This window comes from Bufo gargarizans, chromosome 3, assembly GCF_014858855.1.
Source record: "Bufo gargarizans isolate SCDJY-AF-19 chromosome 3, ASM1485885v1, whole genome shotgun sequence".
NCBI classification, from domain to species: domain Eukaryota; kingdom Metazoa; phylum Chordata; class Amphibia; order Anura; family Bufonidae; genus Bufo; species Bufo gargarizans.
Window position 1 is genome coordinate 422546002 of NC_058082.1, and position 24425 is coordinate 422570426.

Below are 24425 nucleotides of genomic sequence, written 5' to 3' on the forward strand. Positions count from 1 at the left end.
CGCGTTTTGGGGAAGTAAATAAATTCCCTTCCTCAAGAGCAAGATATACAAGCATGCATACAAGATGCAAGAATTTTTGCCCCCACACATCATATGCACTCTGTGTATATTCCTTTTTTAAGTTTTATCTTGCTCTATATTCAGTTCACCCGTTTGGGTTGAATTGAATATGTAGGGCGCAGCCTTAGTGTCCAATTCCACACCACTCCAACGCTTAGAGTATTCCCCTAGCGCTTTGTAATCCTCTATCCCTCTTACCCTTTTTTCCCTTCTTCCTACCTGAATTCTGGTTACATTATACAACTCTTTTTTTTTGTTTACTCAAAACATTTCAGTCGGACTCCCTACTGGACTCCTAAGCACAGAATGAGCAGGAATTAAATTTTGTAAACTACAAGTTATACAGATTCCCCCCCCCCCCCCCCACAAAACAATGTATCAATCTGCTCAGCTCCTCCTTATTTAAAGCCTACTGCTGGCAGGTCAAACGCCATGTTCAACCAGAGAGGTTCCCTTTAACAGGGTTATGCCATGATTGATGTAAAAATGAAAATCAGACCTCATATAGTACATGATAATCCCTTTCCAACAAAGCCAGACCAGCCCTGTACCACACAAGGAACCAAAGATGTCCCCATTAATTGCTTCAGTATTTCAAGCGGGCAGCTCAGGGGCATGACCTTTCTCAGGGGCATGTCCTTTCTGCTGTAGCTCTTTCACCGTACCTGCCACAGCTTCAAACAGAAGATATGGCTGGGGAGAGTTGAAGATTTAAGCTGAGCATGTGCGGCCACCAAAGTGAGGTGGACAAGAAATAAGGAAAAGAACAAACAGCAGCTATACAGATACATTTTATTGAATAGCTCAGATATTGTACTAAATTTTTAATTACATGCAATTACAAAATTATTTAGATCCAGGTGCTGGTTTGAAAAATGTAGAATATTTTTTGTAGCACGACCCCGCTAAGGTTGATTTTGAAAGTCTGGTTGGTGAGATTGATGTTCCAGAATACAGGGGGGGGGGGGGGCGCTTGGGAGAAATCTTGGAGATGATGATGGGAGAATCAGACTAGAGGAGAGCAGAGAAGTTCTTGTGAGGATCAGAGATAATAATGTCAGGGACCTTGTCAGTACTTTGAAATGTGTTCGTTGGGTAGTGGACAGCCAGTGAAGGGACTGGCAGAGAGGAGAGGCAGTAAAAGAACAACCAGAGACTTGGATTAACCCTGAAAGCAGAGACTGGATAAGGTGCAGGTGTCTTAGAGGGAAAGACACAGAAGAGGATGTCGCAATAATCTATTAATTAGTGTATTAGAAGCATATTCAACCACTGGTCAAACATTCATATTTAGGGCTCATGCACACAAACGTATTTTCTTTCCGTGTCATTTCCGTTTTTTTGCAGACCGTATGCGGAACCACTCATTTCAATGGGTCTGCAAAAAACTTAAGTTATTCCGCGTGCATTCCGTTTCCCTATATTCGTATGTTAGTTCCGCAAAAAAATATGTCCTATTATTGTCCGCATAATAGACAAGGATAGTACTGTTCTATTAGGGGCCAGCTGTTCTGTTCAGCAAAATACAGAATGCACACGGACGTCATCCGTATTTTTTGCTGATCCGTGTTTTGCGGACTGCAAAATACATACGGTCTTGTGCCTGAGCCCTTAGCGTAGTGAGTTCAGTCAGATGATCAGTGTAGTAGAACACAAAGTGTAGGTTCACGTTAATAGAAAATACTTTAAAGGGGTTGTCTCTCATCATAGACAATGGGGACATATTGTTAGGATATGTCCCCATTGTCTTATAGGTGTGGGATCCCCCCTATATCGGGAACGGAGCCCTGCAAGGTGGTGGCTGGAGGACTCTGGTCCGGCCACCACCAAGCCGGCTCCCCATAGGACTGAATAGAAGCGCACCCACATGACGGTCCACCTCTCCCATTCACTTCTATGAGCTCGATGGAAATAGCCGAGCCAGCGTTCGGCTATTTTCGCCATAGAAAATGAATGGAGGGCAGCTGTGCATGCGCAGTGCGCCCTCCTTCACTTTCGGGGCTCCGTTTTCTAAATAGGTGTGGGTCCCAGTGGTGGGACCCACACCTATAAGACAATGGGGGCATATCCTATCCTAGCATATCCCATTGTCTGTGATGAGACAACCTCTATAAAGAACTATCTTAAATAAAACTTTTATTAGCTTTGTGTTTTGTTTGAGAAATGAATGACCCTGAAGGAGAGAACTGACATTGCATAAAATCAGCTGGATACAACACAGCAGTCTGGGTGCATAGTCTCGGCACTCGCTATATTCAATCAGTTAGTTTATTTTATTGTTCACAAATATAGTTATAACAGGAACGCGTTTCAACCTGATAAAGGCTCAGGACAGGCCAAAACGCGTTTCTGTTACAACTATATTTGTGAACAATGAAAGAAACTAACTGATTGAAGATAGCGAGAGACGGGATTTCTTCTATATCCCCCTGGGACTGACCCCGGCACGTGCACCGCTATCCGTCATACGAAGGATGAGGCACTGCCTGTAGCTTTTATTATATACGGAAACTACAACACAGATGGACAGAGCCTCAAGCTGGGAGGGGCTTGCTTTTTTATAATGAATTCCAAATAGCCATGGAAACACCTTTCTAATTGCAAACTGTATTATTAGGGTAATTTTTTTCCCTGAAGCTATGAATGTCATCTCTCCTTTAGGCCTCATGCACACGACTGTATGTATTTTGCAGTCTGCAAAACAAGGATCCACAAAAAATACAGATGACGTCTGTGTGAGTTCCGTATTTTGCAGAACGGAACAGCTGGCCCCTAATAGAACAGTATTATCTTTGTCCGTAATGCGTAGGACATGTTTTGGGGAACGGACATACGGAAACGGAATGCACACAGAGTAACTTTCATTTTTTATGCTGACTCATTGAAATGAATGGTTCCGCATATGGTCCGCAAAAAAAATGGAACGGACACGGAAAGAGAATACATTTGTGTGCATGAGCCCTTAAGCTGCTGGAGCTATCTGATGATAAAATAGGGACATTTGGGGATATTTGAAAATTCATGTGATAAGTGAACAGGCACTACACAGTTTCCGAATAGTCCATAGTGTGTGTCCTATATAAGGAATACAGACTGACCTATGGAAGTCTATAGCTTTCTGAATAGTACTCAGGTCAGTTGCTTGCTCATAATGTTTTATTTGCGCAGACAAAATAATAAGTTCTGGAAAATTAATACTATTTTCATCAGCATCAGAGACGTGTGCAGCAACCCAGGGAGAGAGAGAAGAGGATGGAAGTAGTAGTTGTCAGGATGTAGGTGGTAGTCATGGTGCTCTTGGTGATGAGGTTTTCTTCCTCCAGAACCTGCCATGCCTTACTCCGAGGACCGGTGCAGTGACGGGGGGGGGGGGCACACTTGGGCTGATGGGAGTAGTATTTCACCCGGCACACACCTGTGTATAGTCTCCTGGCTGGTGAAAGGTAGGGTGCCCTTGGAGTTAGTGTGCGAATGATAGGCAGGAGACTGAGTTGAAGTTGAACAAATAACTCACTATTTCCTTTACTGGTCAACAAGTTGTAAAACGCATCCAAATGAAATGGAGATACATAGTCTTATAAGGCAGGTTTCAACAACTGTGTGGCTGAGCTTGAACAAGGCTCCCAATCTCTGTTAGTTATATAAAAAAGTAAAGCACTGTAAATCTGATGGTCAGCAAAATATACATAAGCAAAGTTTTAGGCAAAAAAAATCTTTACTCATAAACGTAGTTCTGTTCTGGCCCTTTGTTGACATGCAGTTGCAGAGCTGTGGGGGGGTGTAGCAATCTTTAAATTGATTTAATAACTCTAGCATTTCTCCTGTGTGGCAGAGGACCCTTAGAGTGCCCTAGGCATATGGGCAGAGGTGAGACTGAACACTTGCACAGACATGCCATTGGGTCCTCGAAATCATAATAATTTTCTACTTTCTGCCATCTGCCTGCCTCTCTTATCCTGTGCGTACAGCACAAGAGCTACTTTTAATTAGCCACAGTTCATGGCACTGCAGGACCACAGGGGATTTTTTTTTAAGTATTGGATGACATGAAAGACCATTGATTTTAATAGGTGTCATCTCATGCTTCATTCTTGCAGCGAAGCACAAGGCAATTTATCATCCATCATTTTTTTTGCTATATGAAACTCTATGTAATATATTATTTTTATTGTGTATTTTGCGGAAAATTTGTGCTGTTTATGTGCGCTTCCCATTCATTTCAGTGGTACTTCTGAAAATAGCCGAGCATGCCACTTGGCTTTTTCGTTACTCCCATAGAAATGAATGGAGGGCGGGTGCATCTTTTGGAACTTTGGAGGCTCTGTTCTAAGTATAGGTGCGGGTCCCAGAGGTGGGACCCGCACCTATCAGACATTGGGGGCATATCCTAGCGATAAGCTCCCAATGTCCAAGATGGACCCCTTTAAGAAATGACTAAGCGATTATGCCCAGCTGCAACTCAATTTGAACTTGCATGCTTTATCAGTATAAAATATTACTAGCAAAGGGGGACTCTGGTATAACTAGCACCTGTCAAAAAGCAGAATAATGACTATAGATATGTATCATGCAATGTATGTGCCCAATAGGTCATATGGCACACTTAGTATAAGTTTTAAGTGTGAGATGCCATATAATGCACATCCTTCAGTAAAGACTACATGGTATTATATAACATACTACTATAAGGCTGGGCATGACGGATTTGTTCAGGATGCTAGAGTAGGTACGCAATTGCAGTCAGTTTTGACTGCGATTGCGTTCCGTTGTTCAGTTTTTATCGCACGGGTGCAATGTGTTTTGCACGCACGTGATAAAAAAAATGAATGTGCTACCCAGACCCGAACTTCTTCACTGAAGTTCGGATTTGGGTTAGGTGTTGTGTAGATTGTATTATTTTCCCTTATAACATGGTTATAAGGGAAAATAATAGCATTCTGAATACAGAATGCTAAGTAAAATAGGGCTGGAGGGGTTAAAAATATTAATAATTTAACTCACTTAATCCACTTGTTCGCGCAGCTGGCATCTCTTCTGTCTTCATCTGTGAGGTAAAGGACCTGTGATGACGTCACTGTGCTCATCACATGGTCCGTCACATGATCTATCTCCATGGTGATGGATCATGTGATGGACCATGTGATGAGCGCCCTGACGTCATCACAGGTCCTTTACCTCACAGATGAAGACAGAAGAGATGCCAGCTGCGCGAACAAGTGGATTAAGGTGAGTTAAAAAAGTGTTTTATTTTTTTTTAACCCCTCCAGCCCTATTTTACTATGTATTAAGAATGCTATTATTTTCCCTTAAAACCATGTTATAAGGGAAAATAATAATGATCGGGTCCCCATCACGATCGTCTCCTAGCAACCGTGCATGAAAATCGCACCGCATCCGCACTTGCTTGTGGATGCTTGCGATTTTCACGCAGCCCCATTCACTTCTATGGGGCCTGCGTTGCGTGTAAAACGCACAATATAGAGCGATGAAAATCACCGCTCATGTGCACAGCCCCATAGAAATAAATGGGTTCGGATTCAGTGCGGGTTCACCTCACGCAATGCACCCGCGCGGAAATCTCGCCCGTGTGAACTTTAACCATGTTATAAGGGAAAATTATACAATCTACACAACACCTAACCCAAACCTGAACTTTAGTGAAGAAGTTCGGGTCTGGGTAGCACATTCATTTTTTTATCACACGTGTGCAAAACACATTGCACCCGCGCGATAAAAACTGAACAATGGAACGCAATCGCAGTCAAAACTGACTGCAATTGCGTACCTAATCACGCGGGTTTTCCGCAATACACCCGGGACGCATCCTGATCAAATCAGTCACGCCCGTGTGAACCCAGCCTAACACAACAATAACATGAGAGAAAGGCACACATGACAAATAGATATGTGGAAAATAATGGCCACGGCCCACTTTTATTAATAGATAACCTTATGCTCAGGATAGGTCATCAGTATCAGATTGGGAGAGGGTCCTACTGCTGGCACCCCGCCGATCAGCTGTTTGAAGGGGTAGCGGCGGTAATGCAAGCACTACTTGCTCTTCAAAATTACCTGTACATTCAATACATTACTGTTCAATACATTCCCTTGAATGGGATAACCAGCGGTAATTACACTGAGACTCCTCTACAAAGGAGACGACGCATGGGTAATTTTTAAAGAGGAAGCAGCACTTGCACAACTGCCGGGACCCCTTCAAACAGCTGATCGGCAGGGGTGTCAGGAATCTGACCCCCGCCAATACGATCCTGATGACCTATCCTGAGTATAGGGCAGGGCTGGCCAACCTGTGGCGCTCCAGCTGTTGTAAAACTACAATTCCCACAATGCCCTGCTGTAGGCTGATAGCTGTAGGCAGTCTTTGCATGCTGGGAGTTGTAGTTTTGCAACAGCTGGAGAGCCACAGGTTGGCCATCCCTGGTATTGGACATCAATATGTTAGCACTGCACAACCTCTTTAAATAACTAGACCTTTAAGTATACTCACAAAGTCCAGCCATAGGCCCAAACGACGTACATTTCAGCCAATCCCCCCACACAGTGGATGAATTTACCTCTCAAGAAAACAAAGTGACAAATGACAATCAAACATTGGGCCAGGCTTGCATGCACTAACTAAAGTGATCCTTTAAGGCTGGATGGCGACACACACATCCAGCCTAAAAAGCCCAACTTATAGTGGTTATGCCATGATTGATGTAAAAAATGAAAATCGGACATCATACAGTACATGACAATCTCTATCTAACAAAGCTAGAACCAGCCCTGTACCTCATGGATCCAGAGATCTCCCCATTCACTGCTCCAATTACTCTGCTAGATTATCTTCAGCCTGGAGGCTTAGGCGTCATGTCCTTTCTGATGCAGCTCTCTCCCTGTAACTGCCACAGCGTCTAACAGAGCATATGTCTGGTGGCAATTAAAAGATTTTAACTGAGCACATTCGACCAGCTCATTGAGATGGACAAAAAAATAAGGAAAATAACAAACAGCAGGTGGCGCTATACAGATACATTTTATTGAATAACTCAGTGGCTATCCAACATTGTTAATTACATGCAATTACAAAAGTGTTCAGATCAAGGTGTTGGTTTGAAAAATTTAGAATATGCTTTGTGACACAACCCCTTTAAATAACCCTAACCCCAATCATTCTCACCAATAACATACTGCCACTGGGTTAAAAATAAGTTTTTCCTCAGCAACACGCCCTGATAGGATTATATCTAATCTAAATCTGCCTGGAGACCAAAAATTGCAGGAAAATTCCCACCAAAATACTATGGTCTATGTTGTGTTTTTTTCAAGACAGTGACTGTGTTGTCATGTAATACATAACAGTCTAAGCACTGGGATGTTAAAGGGTTATTCCATGATTAATGTAAAAAATGAAAATCACTTAAAGATATAAAAACAGCTCCCACATGGAGCAGTAATCACGGCCTGACTTGGGGCTTCGCTCCATCTCCGCAATCTCAGTCCAATATAACTTAGGGTACTTTCACACTAGCGTTTTTCTTTTCCTGCACTGAGTTCCGTTATAGGGCTCAATACCGGAATGCTCCTAAGATGAAAGAAACCAAAATGCATGCTGCAGTTTGCTTTCCGTTCTGTGATGCAGAGCAAGACAGATCCGTCGTGACCCACAATGCAAGTCAATGGGGACGTTTTCTCTGACACAATCTGACAATAGAAAACAGATCCGTCCCCCATTGACTTTCAATGGAGTTCATGACGGATCCGTCTTGGCTATGTTACAGATAATACAACCGGATCCTTTCATAACAGATGCAGATGGTTGTATTATCAGGAATGGAAGCGTTGTTGCTGAACCCTGCCGGATCGAGCAAAAACGCAAATTGTGAAAGTAGCCTAAACCATTGATTGTGTGAAGATACAGTAAAAGCTTGAAAGTATGTACTGTGCTTTTGAAGAGTGAGTATTTATATTTTCTCACCGAGATTTACTTATTATGAAAAAATGAAAATCAGATATATAGTACATGACAATCACTTTCTAACAAAGCTAGAACCAGCCCTGTACCGCACATGGATCCAGAGATCTCCACATTCATTGCTCTGCTAGATTTATATCAAGCTGACAGCTCAAGGGGCGTGTCTTTTCTGCTGCAGCTAAGGGGCGTGTCTGTGCTCTCCCTATCACAGCTCGGGAGGCAGCTGAAGGATGAAACTGAGCATGTGCGACCTTCTGAGTAAGCCGGTCAAAGAAATAAGAAAAAGATCGAAGAGGTGGTGACGTTTATTACAGGAAAATAAGGTTCCCAGCTAAAGAGACAACAGTCGAGGAACAGAATAAAAGGGACGGAATACAGACACAGATAAACCTCCAATTCCCAATAGGCACATATTATCTTTATCAGCGCTATACAGATACATTTGATTGAATAACTCGGTGGCTATACAACATTTTTAATTACATGCAATTACAAAAGTATTCAGATCCAGGTGCCCTACAATATTTTTTGTGGGGCAACCCCTTTAATAATACTGTGAGGCTCCCTCTTAAAGGTCTGGGATCCTCCAGAGGTTGTGTTTATTACAGAGGGCAATGTACGCAATGCCATTTCTGTATAAAATACCAATTCCCATTATTCACATGTTTAGTGGTACTGAGTTTGAACAATGAGAACGTTGGGGCAGATTTATGAACACTGAAAGAAACCTGCCTGTAGCAACCACTCACAGCTCAGCTTTCATTTTTCAAGAGCACTATAAGAAATGAAAGCTTTGCTGTGATTGGTTGCTGTTTTTTCTTTTAGACCGTTTGATAGACCCCATGCCATAACCATTTTAGGATTGAGGTGCCTGCCACACCACTCCGTCCTACACATGACTGAGCTCTGATTTTTATCTGTGATAATCACCGCATAGAATCCTGCAGACAAGGTATATGTCAGTACAAAGATAATTAAGGTTTTTCCAGCAAACACAGCAACTTTAATTATAAAGCTAAGAGACAGATGCATTTCCTGTGCATTATTATAAGGAATAATATAACGAGGTTGTCATAGCAACACCTGGACGTACATAGAAATGAATGAGATTTAGCATTATTGTAACATATTGGTTACCAAAAAAGCTGTGATTTGCCGAGGCACAACAATCACCATTATACATTTTTTTTTCTAAATTAAAGGTAATCTACCATGTTTGCCATCTCTCGTGACAGAGTGGGGCCACAGCAGCAGGGCATGTGCGGTCGCTGGTCGGGTACATGAGTACCTGATTCTCACATCGTAAAATTACTGTTGAGAGATCATTATGTACCCAGCCAACGGTGGAGAGGAGGACTTAGGTGGCCCCACTGGGACATTTCCCTGTAAGGTCTAAGGTCAATCCGCCCCAGGGCCCAAGGCTGAGAGATTTTACTGCAGTGAGAGTGACATTGCTAACACACCCTTCCACATTTGGACACGGTACTGACCAGGCCACAACTGCCTCTAATTAAACTGCACTGTGGAGTGTGTTATTGGCAGCGTGGCACCTTCAATGTGGCCATTAACAGTACAGACCCACTGAACGTCATTAGCTGTGTGATCGTACCCTAAGGGCATTTTTCTTGTGTTTTTTCAGGCGTTTTTCTCCTTTATGGAGAAGTCTATAGGGCGGGGATCAGCAACCTCCGGCACTCCAGCTCTTATGAGACTACAACTCATCAACTTCATATTTGTGGGAGTCACAAGAATAGCTGAGTATGTGTGAATGCTGGGAGCTGTAGGGCTGGACTGCTGAAGGTTGCAGATCCCTGCTATAGGGAAAGGCTTGGGGGGGAAAATGCTGCCCCCATAGCATGCTGCGATTTAAAAAAATGCCCTTAACCCAAAAAATGCAGCTCAAGGTTGAAAAACACGCCACTACAAAAAAGCTTGTTTGTTCTGCATTTAATATTCCCATAGACTTCCATGCAACATCTGGAGTAGGAATTTTTTTGCTGAAAAATTGCTGCAACCGTCTGTCCACACCCCCAATAAAAAGCTATAAAGGAACAGATGTGTGCCACCAGCTTTAATTCAGCGTACCCTCTCGTACCCTCTCATTTCCAACTTTTAATACACATCTGTTGAGTTCCTTTATTTTTCTTTTCACTTCATCGTATGAAGTAAAGGTTATGGGGCAGATTTATGAAGCTAACTAAAAAAAATAACGGCTTTGTTGCCCATAACCACCAATCACACCCCAGCGTCCACCAGAGGTGTCTGGTTACAGATTATCCCCCATCCCTATGGCTCATCCAATCATGCATATTCATGAGGACAGCCATCTAATGTTTAGACTGGCTTTAGAAACAGAGATTTTTGAGAGATTTCACAGTCAGGCCAATATCACAGGAGATATGAATAGGCTGTTTACACACACAGACATCCCGCCCCGTCAGTGGCTGTTTACTCTTGTGTCCCCATATGCAGCACACATGATAGCAGGGGCCATCGTGATCGGCAGCAGTGACGTCACTGTAGATGACACATCACCATGGTGGCCCATGTCATCATACAGCTGTAAGCAAACATAAGGGATCAGCATCCTAACCGCAGCGCAGGATCTAAGATCAATCCCTATTGTAAAAAAAAAATCATAGTTCCCAATTTATTATATATTGTTTTAAAGGAAACCCCATTTAATGCACATTTTAAAGATGTATTCACGCACTTTTTGAAAATTATGGCACGAAATGCAGTATGACTGCAACATGTGCAGATTAGGCTGGGTTCATATCACGTTTTTATCATACGTTTTAAGGGGCTGTTCTCATCTCGTTTTTGCTGTACACAGGGGTGTACTGGAAACTTAAAGGGGCTCTGAAAAAAAAGAAAATAAAAGTGGGTCCATGTTGTAGGTGGTTCAGATTGCCAGAAGGTGGGACAACAGAAATACGGAGTGCAGTACTAAATACCGCCGCAGCAGAACCAGATACCACAGTGTAGCACAAAATGCTGCTTAAATTAATTCATGCTGCTGAGAGCATCAGATCTTTATGTACCTGGATGGCGCTTGGGTGATCCTTTGGGCATCAGCCCACCAGGAAATTTCCCTGTACGGTCTATGGCCTATCTGCCCATGGCTGTAGATCAAGCAGATACTTTTGTAAACAGAAAAAAACTTATATTACTTGATATTCCTATAGACTACAGTTGAGCAGACGTAGTTCAAAAGTGCATACTTTTGACTCCATTTGTCATTGATTACGTTTCTGTCAGTTTTTTTTTTTTTTCCAGGACAATAACGTAGCATACCAAACTTTTCTGTCCTGCAAAAAATAAAAATGTATAGACACCTATATTTTTTTTACATTTCAGTAAATGAGAGATGGATGGAAATGTAAAACTGTAGGTTTCTATCTATGTGTCCACTTCTTCAGATGATGCATTCAAATATTTATTTAAAAAAAGAAAGGTTTCACAAGAATGTATGCAGCCACAAACATATTGAAACAAATGCACATCCGCCAAGCGTATACTTTTAAAAAAGGACAGATAACCACAAATATATACGTTTGTGGAAGGTTTTTTACTCTTTAAATGTATCCGTTTTATGTACAGCAAAATTAAGGATACAAATGCGTATACGTGTATTTTTTTTCTTCTTTTTTTACAGTGAAACTCTATGGCATCAGTCGGAGGCATCCATTTAACATATATGTTTTTTGTATACTTTAAACATAAGACAAAACGTGATGTGAACCCGGCCTTATGCTGACTGGTGAAACAGATTTCCATCACTTGGAACTGATCCTAGTCTAATGGACTGAACGGCTATTGTTAGAAGTCGTAAAAATATTTTTTTGTGTACATGTAAGACCAGCTTTACATACTCAAACCCACAGGTACACACACAAGTATATACACAGGCATACAAACACATGTACACACACAGGCACAGAAACACTCGTACACACACAGGTACATGCACAGGCACAAAAACACAGGTACAGGCACACACAGGTACACACATAGGCGCACACACAGGTACACACACAGGCACACAAACACACATACACACACTGGCACACAAACACAGGTACACACACAGGCACACAAACACACGTACACACAGGTACACACACAGGCACACAAACACGTACACACACTGGCACACAAACACAGGTACACACACAGGCACACACACACACGTACACACAGGTACAGGTACACACATACGCGCACACACAGGTACACACACAGGCACACAAACACACGTACACACAATGGCACACAAACACATGTACACACACATGCACACACACAGGTACACACACAAACATACGTACACACACAGGTACACACATATGCACACAAATACACCTACACACACAGGCAGACATTCGGGAACACACAGGTACACACACAGGCACACAAACACACGTACACACTCAGGAACACAGGTACATACACAGAAGCATTTTTGTTCTGGAAACAAAAACATTACAGTGTTATGGTAGCAATCAATACGTTGAACATAAAGATCAGCATTTGTTATCTGAAACATTACCAAGGTGGACATTACATAGGTAGGGCTATTTAACTCTTTGTGAAGGTAAGGCTTAACCAGTCATCAGTAGGGCGCTGGTGTTCATCTGACAACAGTTTACACTTATAATGATCTGGTTTCTGGAATAACCAGGGAAACCTGTACTGCAATTCACTCGCCTTTGGCCACCCTTTTCCATACCTGCAGTTCGGGTTGAGGTATTCGTCTTCTCCCAGTACTTCTATTCTAAGTTAGTCCAGCGTTTGATCCCCTGAATAACGTCTAGAGTAGGTGGATCCTGAATACACTGGAATTGTTCAGAAGTGTGGTTGTGAGAGGCGGTGAGAGCCGAAAGTCAATGCAGAATTGCCAGTGAGGGTTGGTGAACTATAGTGTTCATTATTTTTTCGTGACAGACAGTGGCTATTATTTAACACATCATGTCCCTCACACTTTCACTTGTTGTAGCTTTACCCTGCGGCATTTTTTTTTGTCTGTGGTAATTATGTTTCTGTAGTGCTTCTCGCTGAACTTAGTATAAAGAGGACCCGTAATTTCTCCTGAATTGCCTGTTTTAGCAGCTACTTGCATTCCTCTTGTAATAATAATTCTGGAGCATCTATTCTTTTGACACTATGCTGTACTATTTGTTTGGAACTTTAGAATGAATTGCCTGCAGTCTAAAATTAAGGTCCAGATGAGTGTTACCAGTTGGGAGGGTGTCCCTGCACAGTCTGACATTATCCAATCGGTGTGTCAAGTGTTAGACTGTGCAAGGACACTCCCCCAACTGGTAACACCCATCTGGACTTTCATTGCAAACCGCTTGCAATTCAGTCAGAACCTTTAGAAGAAATAATCAAGGAATAGTACAACAAGGTCATAATAATAAACGCTCCCAAATTGTCACAGGGAGATTGGGACTTGGGGATTTCAAGTAGTTGCTAAAACAGACATGTCAGGAAAAGTGACAGGTCTTCTTTAAACCATTATGCTTTTTTCTTATATTTAGTTTGCCTGTAATTTGTCCAAGTGATATAACATGCCTGTATTTCCTCTACAGCATGTGGGTAAACCATTCTCGCTACCTGTGGACCTCCGGTTACCACCAGAGCTTCTTGAAAAACTGCAGACGAATAGTCCGGAAGACTTTCCAAAACATGAAAGTCGAATGTCAAGAAGAGCGTCCTTGGTTAGTGCACACAAAGCTAAACAATATATTTCATAACCATATATTCCATTTCAGTGCTTTTATTGATATTTCCTTACATGCTTCAATAGTAGTAGGTTTTTTGGCTCATTTAGAAGAACTAAGGGGGAGATTTATCATTCCCCGTGCACCTGAAAAAAGTCGCAGGTGTGAAAAATTGTTGCATCTCCCCTTTTTTCACCACCCTCGCCACCTTTGTAAAAGGGGTCATGACAAGGGCGGGAAGGGGGCAGGGCCAGCAGCCGCTACAAATTTATCTTCATTTACACAAATTTTCTGGCGTAAAGCCGGAAATCTATGGCAGCTCTGAGCTGTCGTAGATTTCTGGTTAGGCGCACAGACTGCAGGAGGATGCGCCTAAATTATGAAGAAGCCTGCACCTCGTCATAAATTTGGCCTATCCTCCAGCAGCATAGGGGATATCAAGACCGGCATAGAAAGCGCCAATCTTGATAAATCCCCCCCTAAGGGCTCTTTCACACGAGCCTATGCCGTGCATGGAATCCACTGCGTGAAAGACAGCCAAGCCCCGCCCCGGACAGCAGAGACAATCATGTTAATGCTCCGTGCCTCTCTGTGATCTTTTTACTATAAAATCACAGTGAGATAAAGATGTCACCGTGATTTTGTAGTAAAAAGGTCACAGAGAGGCAAAGAGCATTATCAATCATGTTAAGGCTCCGTGTCTCTGCTGTCCAGAGCGGGGCTTGGCTGTCTTTCACGCAACGGATTACTCGCACAGGATCCGCTCGTGTTAAAGAGTCCGAAGTGTGGAATTTGATTAGTGTTGTTCTATTTACTACTTGAATTTATCTTCAGTGATGCCCCCAACCCTCTCTTAACAGCACTAAAGTCTGGGGGTGGAGATGTTTAGTGACAGCAGCAGCCCTCCCAGATAACGCAAAAATCTCCTTCTATTCTCACTGATGTGGACGTATTTTTCCATCAGAAAGTCATTATTCATGGCGTAAACCGGGCAGCACCCAATCATAATAAATGGGATCTGTCGGGCGCCAGTGGTCTCCAGCTTCTGTTCCTATGACGGAACAGGAGGCTAGAATTATAACCGCAGATGTGGATGTAGCCTAAGCTGTCTAAACTCTTCCCCTTGCTAATTGTGCGAAGCTGCTTATCTTGGTCACGCAGCACAATATACCTGTAATTCTGCCATTAACTCATTAACATTCAGTTTTATTGCAGGCTGAAAATTTTAATTTTTTTTCTTGCTTGTTATGTACACTGCATGACCACTAGATTTCCAGAAATTATTTCTACATAAATAGACGTTACATATATAAAACTGAGTGTTAATTTGTCCAGCCCATTACATGATATTGTATATTAAAGGAGTTTTTCCAAGCTTATTTTTTTATGGGTCACCTGCAGGGACATTGTTAAAATAATTAAAGAAAAAAAAATGTAATTACATTCTTGAGCCTCTTTCGATCCAACAGCACTGCTTGGTCCACTCTGCCAGGCTGCAGCAGTGATGTCCCATATATAACCTAGGGAACCTATATATAGCCCAGAATAAAGTCCAGGGCCCACCCTAACTATATCACTGAAAACCAACCAAAAGGAGTGGGTCAATTAAGTACAAAAACACTTATAATACTGAAGTAATCAAAAAAGTGTTTTTGTACTTAATTGACCTACTCCTTTTGGTTGGTTTCCATATATAACCTAATCACTGGCCTCATCGGTATATGGCAGCTGCAGCCGGAGGGGATCAGGCGGCAGCGCTAGATCGGAGGGGACTTGGGAAGGTAAGTTTAAGTTTTTTTTCGTTTTTTTTTTAACAATATCCCTGCAGTTGGCCTATAAAAAAATGTAATTTTAATTATTTTATAGAACTAAACTAACATTCTGCTGTGATAAGGCCAACATAATGTAACTTTGGATGCTGATAATCAGAATGTATACTAATCTGCATGTTGCTTACAGTCAGATATTGGATTTGGAAAACTGGAAACGTACGTGAAGTTGGATAAACTAGGAGAGGTGAGAACGAATGCCTTTTTTTATTCACTTCTGTTTATCCGCCATTTTAGCATAATTCAATATTAGAAGGCACGTCGTTTTATGTCTACTCCTTATGCAGAAATAGATCAGTTCTCTGCAGATGTTTAGCGCACATAGGTATAGATTTGCTTTGTCTGTCTTGCTGACATTGTGAAGGATGAAACTTCTAGCAACATTAATCTTTTGTGGTAACAAAGAAGAACAAAAATATCGACCCAAGCTGGTTAGGTAATGAACAGAATTGCCAATATTTCTCCCGTCTTAGTGAAGATGTGATTATGTCTTCCATTTCATTTTAGATATTCACGTGCAGTAAAGTGGAAGGCGATCACTTTACAGGAGTAAAGGCTTTTATATTTAAAACTATCTTCAGCTTTGAAATACTTTTCCACAAACTTTTTGTTATTGATGATGAGGAACTGTGAGTGTAACTGTCATGTTTTCATCCAAAAATAAATTTTAGCTTACTGTAGGTCATAAAGCAATCTTTAGTTTCTTCACATACCACTGTTTTCCTTGAGTTTTTTCCTTAGTTACGACTGTTTAAACCCCTACAAAATGAGGACCTTCTCAAGATGTCTCCTCTGCCAGTTCTCTGAGGCCAAAACCCAAAGTCCTGCTAGCCAATCAGATTGGATTACTGAGAGACACGCCTCCTCACTCTGAAGCCTGATGCAGGCCTGCAGTGCCTCTCTGTCTTCTGTTTATACTAAAGGGAAGACAGACAAGCCATAGCAGCAGTCTTTTAAGGGACCAGTGGACAGGGGACATTAATGAAAGCTGTTATTATAAGGTAATAACAGATATTTTGGCAATCATTGACACACTAACTGAGGTATACATGCCTAGATCTAATAAACTAGCAAATAAAAGAAAATATGACAGTTACACTTTAACCAGGGAACTAGGATCATTTCACATTCCCTGCTTTTCCTTAGATATAAGACAGCAGTAGACTGCTTGTTATAGCAGTGTGCAATCTGAAAATAAGAAGCAGACTATAGACCGTCTTAAAGTGATCTCTAATTTCTGCCAGAAAGGGGTATTTTTAAGCTCAATATTCACAGAAACTATTTTTTAAGAAGTTTTGTCTGTTTTACTTTTTAATTCCAGGAGTACTGTACCCCTGAAGATTAAATAAAAAATATTTCCATTTGTATCAGTCATCACTGCTATATAGAAAGGTATCCCATTGTTAGGCTAGTTTCACACTAGCGTTCACAGATCGGACACTGCCTGAATGCCTGCTGGCTCTATTAACTATGATGGGGTCCGGCGGAGATCCGGCAGCTACCCAGCAAATATGCCAAGAATAGGCCGGATAAATACCCCTGCGTACAGCTTTCTATGTCGCAACAGCCTCTTGGTAGTATAGTAAGTATAATAGTAAGTGTAGAATTAGGATAACAGTATGATAGCTCTATTGTTCTCTTGATAAGTCTAGATAAAGATACCATAGAAGAGCATTGCGCTTATCAGTGTAATATGTGATGCTCTAACTGAGCCACCCATCCCTCTTCCCTCTTTAGCCGCAGTGAATGGTCTGACTGAGAAAGTCAAGTGAGGCAGTTTGCTGTGCTAAAAGTTCAAACAAAAGAGGAAGTTAAGAGCCAGGTCAGGAAGTAGAATACATGGAGTGATTTAAAAAAATATATCCAGAAAAGCATTCACCATCTTTTTTTGCGAACTAAAATTACATTGAATATTCACACTTAGGCTTTTAGTAACATCAAAAAAAAATTGATGGTGGGGTCCCTTTATATTTCTAACAGTTGTCCTGTATTTTCATTTCCGGTAATACCTGATATAAAAAAAATAATCCTATATTTAAAGTACCCCTTTGCTTAGTGTTGTCTTCTGTGGCACTAGTCAAGTCCTCCTTGATGCTGCTTCTTTACAAAATGCAGTGGGGATATGCCAGTATACAGCACTTGACCGCTGCAGCCAATCACTGCCCACAACTGTATAATGCTGAGGAGAGTGATTGGCTGCAGAGGTGACATTCAGTATACCTGCCTGTCACCGTGTCAGTGACTTGCACAGTAAATATAGTTAAAGGGGTTGTCCCATCTCAGACAATGGGGGCATATCGCTAGGATATGCCCCCATTGTCTGATAGGTGCGGGTCCCAGCGGTGGGAACGCAGCGGGGAAATGAACGGAGGGCGCATGCGCAGCCGCCCTCCATTCATTTCTATGGGGCCACCGATAATAGCCGAGCGCTGGCTCGGCTATTTCCATCTGCCCCATAGAAGTGAATGGGAGCAGGGGCCGCGCGTGTGCTCCCATTCACTTCTATGGGAGCAGCGCTAGGTGGTAGATTGACCCCAGGAAATCTGGGGTCCTCCAGCCACAGCTCTCGCTGCTCCATTCTCGTTGTAGGTGCAGGTCCCAGCGGTGGGACCCGCACCTATCAGACAATGGGGCATATCCTAGCGATATGCCTGCATTGTCTGAGATGGGAATACCAATTTCATAAGGCAGATTTATGAAAGCTGTCTGAAAGAATAACTGTCTTTGTGCCCATAGCAGCCAATCACAGCACAGCTTAATTTTTTTTAAGTATATGGAATGAAAGTTGTGCTGTGATTGGTTGCTATTGCCAAAAAGACAGGTAATGCTTTTGGACAGCAAGTTAAAGTAATGGTCTTGGGGTGAGACATTTTTATTGTCTTCTATTCACTGAATATTTTGTAGATTTTCCCCCAATATTTTATTCAGTCCTTGCACTGTTCCATTGACTACCACATTTGCATTACAGCAGCACTTCTGTCTTGTCACCTCTGCTTTAGGGTACATATGCCACTGTGTTTAAGGGACGAAGCAAGCTCACAGAGAATTTAGTGGCCCTAAAGGAAATCAGACTGGAGCATGAAGAGGGCGCACCATGCACAGCAATAAGAGAAGGTATGTGATGAATTAGATAGGGCCAATGACCAATTATCAAGAAAAATGTTCCTACAAATGCTTATTCCTGATAATTGGCACATGTCAATGAGCTGCGCATCAGCTGACAGACCAAAAAACGCTCATTTGCGAAAAGATTCTATCAAAATATCACTGTCCAAGGGCAGCACATCGTGTGCATAAATATTCATGTGCTGCCCGTAAATAATGAAACTGTAAGGAAGGAAAGGAACAAATGATCGCAGCAACGATCATTCATCCCCCTACAGCAGCGATGATTGCTGCATGTAAAACCAGCTAACAAACAGACAATGATTGCGAATGAACATTTCATATGAACGGTCATTCCCAATTATCTTTCACTCTATGGGCCGGTGTAATAGGGCCTTAAAGATAAAGTGCTACGAGTAAGGACTTTTGTTCGAAATGCTGGATTTCCGTTTGCTTCTACATGACAATACATATTGTAAAAATAAAAAATATCACTTCAGGGGTAAGTTTGAAATCTGATTGTCATGTAGGGAGGGAAGAGTGCAGCCCTGATCTCCACCCGCACCTCTGTCCCTACCTACTTGCACGGCGTACAACTTGGCGGCCATCCCCAGCTTAGATACCTGCAGGGGCCTGAAGGGTGCTAAAGTAATACGTAACAGAGTCAGGCAAGCAAAGGTCAAAGCCAGGAGGTCACACGGGTACACAAGGGAAAAACACAATAGCAAGGTCAAAACAAACCGAAGTCAGAAACCGAGAGGTCACGTCAATTCCAAGGAGGTAGCAAGGTCTAGGTCAGAAACAAAGCCGAGGTCCAAACACAACAGCAAGGGAATTAGGAACGCTGGTGAAGGTAGAAAGACCAATCACAAGCAACCTGTGTCCAGCAGGCTGCCTGTTTAAATAGCCCAGACTGGTACTGGTGAGTCACATGAAGTGACCAGGGTCACGTGACTCGCATAACACAGCCCAACATAGCCGAGCGCTGATCATCATCATCGGTGCTAAGCTCTCCTTCTGCTTGTTGTCTGAGCAACGGAGGACGCCGGCCACGCCTATGAGGCATGCGCGGCCGGATTCCCCCCCCCTGGTCCCATGGAGACGAGGACGCTGGCCTCATCCTCGCTCCACTATGCGCGTGAAATGCTGGCGGCGCTGAGAAGGGAGAGTGCGCCTCCGGCTCCCCATGACACTGATAGTTGCTATCACGTACAGATCATCCCTTAAAGGAAATCTGACACCAGAATATTGGACTATTATCTTCAGTACTGCAGATAAGGAGTCCAGATCACTATTTTTTTATTTTCCTACTTCCTCCTGTTCCCCCGCTGTCAGCTGTGCAAAATATATTGTTGGGACTGCTGTGCATATGTACAGGTGTCCTCTGCATTATGTTAGCATGGCAGAGCAGTCAGGGACTGTGTATTTCAGTGCAAGTTTGAGAGCTTACTGAGGACAGTAGGAAAACAAAAAACCCTTATCTGCAGTACTACTCATATCTTATGTCAGGTAATAGTCCAGAATCGTGGTCACAGATTTCCTTTCAAGAACATTTCCCTGAAAATATGTCCTTTAAACCTCTTAAGGACATAGGGCGTACAGGTACGCCCTTGTGCCCTGGTACTTAAGGACACAGGGCGTACATGTACGCCCTGTGTATTTCTGATCACTGCCGTGCGGCTGGCAGTGATCGGAACCCGGCGCCTGCTCAAATCATTGAGCAGGCACCTAGGCTAAATGCGCCGGGGGGTCCCGTGACCCCCCCATGTCGGCGATCGCGGCAAACCGCAGGTCAATTCAGACCTGCGGTTTGCTGCGATTTCTGCAGTTTCTGATCCCCGCGGTCCCTGACCGCGGGGATCAGAAACTTTAGTATTCCTAAAATGCATCTGTATCCCTCCCCCCTGCACCCCTTAGTGATTTTTGCCGGGTGGGAGGTGCAGGGGGAGGGTTGCGGGCGGTGCGGGCGGTGCGGGAGCCTCCCATTGCGTAATCGTTGGCGTCTAGTGGGTATACCAGGGTGCCAGCACATTGCTGGCACCCTGGTATAAACGGCTGACATCGGTGATGCGATGTCAGCCGTTTAACCCTTTCCATACAGCGGTCCGTACGGACCGCTGTATGGAAAAGGTTAACAGCGCAGGGAGCTCCCTCCCTCTCCCATCGGGGGGCTGCTGTGCCTTTGCAGCCCCTCCGAATGGAGAGGGAGAGAGCTCCCAGGCAGCCCCCCAAGCCCCGTCCTTACCCTTCCCCGTCTGCGCAGTTCTGGCCATAACTGAGCAGACGGGGAAGGTTCCCATGGCAACAGGACGCCTTCTCAGGCGTCCTGCTGTCCATGGTGCTGAACAGATCTGTGCTGAAAGGCATAGATCTGTTCAGACAAAGTGTAAAATACAGTACAGTACTATATATTGTACTGTACTGTATTATACAGACATCAGACCCACTGGATCTTCAAGAACCAAGTGGGTCTGGGTCAAAAAGAAAGTGAAAAAAAGTGAAAATAAAGTAAAAATCAAAAAACACATTTATCACTGATTAAAAAAAAAAATATGAAATTCCCTACACATGTTTGGTATCGCCGCGTCCGTAACGACCTGATCTATAAAACGGTCATGTTACTTTACCCAAACGGTGAACGCCATAAAAATAAAAAATTAAAAACTATGATGAAATTGAAATTTTGCCCACCTTACTTCCCCAAAAAGTTAATAAAAGTGATCAAAAAAGTTGTATGTACTCCAAAATTGTAACAATCAAACCGTCATCTCATCCCGCAAAAATCATACCCTACCCAAGATAATCGCCCCAAAACTGAAAAAACTATGGCTCTTAGACTATGGAAACACTAAAACATGATTTTTTTTGTTTCAAAAATGAAATCATTGTGTAAAACTTACATAAATAAAAAAAAGTATACATATTGGGTATCGCCGCGTCCGTATCGACCGGCTCTATAAAAATATCACATGACCTAACCCCTCAGATGACCACCGTAAAAAAAAAAAAAACAAACGGTGTAAAAAAAGCAATTTTTTGTCATCTTACTTCACAAAAAGTGTAACAGCAAGCGATCAAAAAGTCATATGCACCCCAAAATAGTGCCAATAAAACCGTAATCTCATCCCGCAAAAAATGAGACCCTACTTGAGATAATCGCCCAAAAACTAAAAAAAACTATGGCTCTTAGACTATGGAGACACTAAAACTTTTTTTTGTTTTAAAAATTAATTCATTGTGTAAAACTTACATAAATAAAAAAAATTGTATACATATTAGGTATCGCCGCGTCCGTGACAACCTGCTCTATAAAATTACCACATGATCTAACCTGTCAGATGAATGTTGTAAATAACAAAAAAAAAACGGTGCCAAAAAAGCTATTTCTTGTTACCTTGCCGCACAAAAAGTGTAATATAGAGCAACCAAAAATCATATGTACCCTAAACTAGTACCAACAAAACTGCCACCTTATCCCGTAGTTTCTTAGATGGGGTCACTTTTATGGAGTTTCTACTCTAGGGGTGCATCAGGGGGGCTTCAAATGGGACATGGTGTCAATAAAACCAGTCCAGCAAAATCTGCCTTTCAAAAACCGTATGGCATTCCTTTCCTTCTGCGCCCTGTCGTGTGCCCGTACAGCAGTTTACGACCACATATGGGGTGTTTCTGTAAACTACAGAATCAGGGCCATAAATAATGAGTTTTGTTTGGCTGTTAACCCTTGCTTTGTAACTGGAAAAAAAATATTAAAATGGAAAATCTGCCAAAAAAGTGAAATTTTGAAATTGTATCTCTATTTTCCATTAAATCTTGTGCAACACCTAAAGGGTTAACAAACTTTGTAAAATCAGTTTTGAATACCTTGAGGGGTGTAGTTTCTTAGATGGGGTCACTTTTTTGGAGTTTCTACTCTAGGGGTGCATCAGGGGGGCTTCAAATGGGACATGGTGTCAAAAAAACTGTCCAGCAAAACCTGCCTTCCAAAAACCATACGGCGCACCTTTCACTCTACGCCCCGCTGTGTGCCCGTACAGCAGTTTACAGCCACATATGGGGTGTTTCTGTAAACGGCAGAGTCAGGGCAATAAAGATACAGTCTTGTTTGGCTGTTAACCCTTGCTTTGTTAGTGGAAAAAATGGGTTAAAATGGAAAATTAGGCAAAAAAATGAAATTCTCAAATTTCATCCCCATTTGCCAATAACTCTTGTGCAACACCTAAAGGGTTAGTGAAGTTAGTAAAATCAGTTTTGAATACCTTGAGGGGTGTAGTTTCTTAGATGGGGTCACTTTTATGGAGTTTCTACTCTAGGGGTGCATCAGGGGGCTTCAAATGGGACATGGAGTCAAAAAAACAGTCCAGCAAAACCTGTCTTCCAAAAACCATATGGCGCACCTTTCACTCTACGCCCCGCTGTGTGGCCGTACAGTAGTTTACGGCCACATATGGGGTGTTTCTGTAAACGGCAGAGTCAGGGCAATAAAGATACAGTCTTGTTTGGCTGTTAACCCTTGCTTTGTTAGTGGAAAAAATGGGTTAAAATGGAAAATTAGCCAAAAAAATGAAATTCTCAAATTTCATCCCCATTTGCCAATAACTCTTGTGCAACACCTAAAGGGTTAACGAAGTTTGTAAAATCGGTTTTGAATACCTTGAGGGGTGTAGTTTATAGAATGGGGTCATTTTTGGGTGGTTTCTATTATGTAAGCCTCGCAAAGTGACTTCAGAGCTGTAGTGGTCCCTAAAAATTGGGTTTTTGTAAATTTCTGAAAAATTTCAAGATTTGCTTCTAAACTTCTAAGCCTTGTAACATCCCCAAAAAATAAAATATCATTCCCAAAATAATTCAAACATGAAGTAGACATATGGGGAATGTAAAGGCATCACAATTTTTAGGGGTATTACTATGTATTACAGAAGTAGAGAAACTGAAACTTTGAAATTTGCAAATTTTTCAAAATTTTTGTTAAATTAGGTATTTTTTGGTGCAAAAAAAAAATTTTTTTTTACTTCATTTTACCAGTGTCATGAAGTACAATATGTGACGAAAAAACAATCTCAGAACGGCCTGGATAAGTCAAAGAGTTTTAAAGTTATCAGCACTTATAGTGACACTGGTCAGATTTGCAAAAAATGGCCTGGTCCTAAGGTGTAAAAAGGCTGTGTCCTTAAGGGGTTAAAAGAAATCTGTCACATGGATTATCACTAATAAAGTAAAACTATTCCCATGAAGAACATGACATGTCCTTCTCTGATGTACCTTCTATTTGGCATTTCTTGTTTTCTATATTGTGAAAATCATTTTTGTATGATATGCAAATTAGACAGTAAGGTGCCCAGAGGGGCGTTATTTTCTTTCAATGGTGCCCAGGAACACCCCCATCCAGTGCCCTCTCCTGTACCGAGACTCCACGCCCCCATCAGTGCCGTTGCCTCCCCTCCCCTGGCTACATCACTTATGAGAGGTAACTGCGCCCACACTTGCCTTCAGGTTTGCAAGGAAACTTGCGCATGTGTAGTACCGAAGACTGCCTGCGTGCTTCATGTCAGCCTCAAATGTGTCACTGGGCATGCTCCTGCGCGAGATTTCTCTGCAAACCTGAAGGCAAGTGTGAGCGGCGTTACCTCCTGTCAGTGACGTAGCGGGCCATGGGGTCTCGGCCCAGGAGAGGCGTGTCTCAGATTTCCTTTAAATAGAAGGCTTCTATTTTTTGTATTGTGGTGGCAT

The 24425-nt window shown here is 42.4% G+C and overlaps 1 protein-coding gene across 1 annotated transcript in view; it reads left to right on the forward strand.

Moving 5' to 3' along the window:
• The window catches only part of CDK18 (cyclin dependent kinase 18), a 136167-nt gene that overhangs the window by 80176 nt on the left and 31566 nt on the right, over nt 1-24425 (forward strand). Inside the window, exons 4-6 of the mRNA XM_044286270.1 lie at nt 13630-13758; nt 15721-15777; nt 18590-18704. Coding sequence (XP_044142205.1) covers nt 13630-13758; nt 15721-15777; nt 18590-18704 — 301 coding nt within the window. The remainder of the gene's footprint in view (nt 1-13629; nt 13759-15720; nt 15778-18589; nt 18705-24425) is intronic.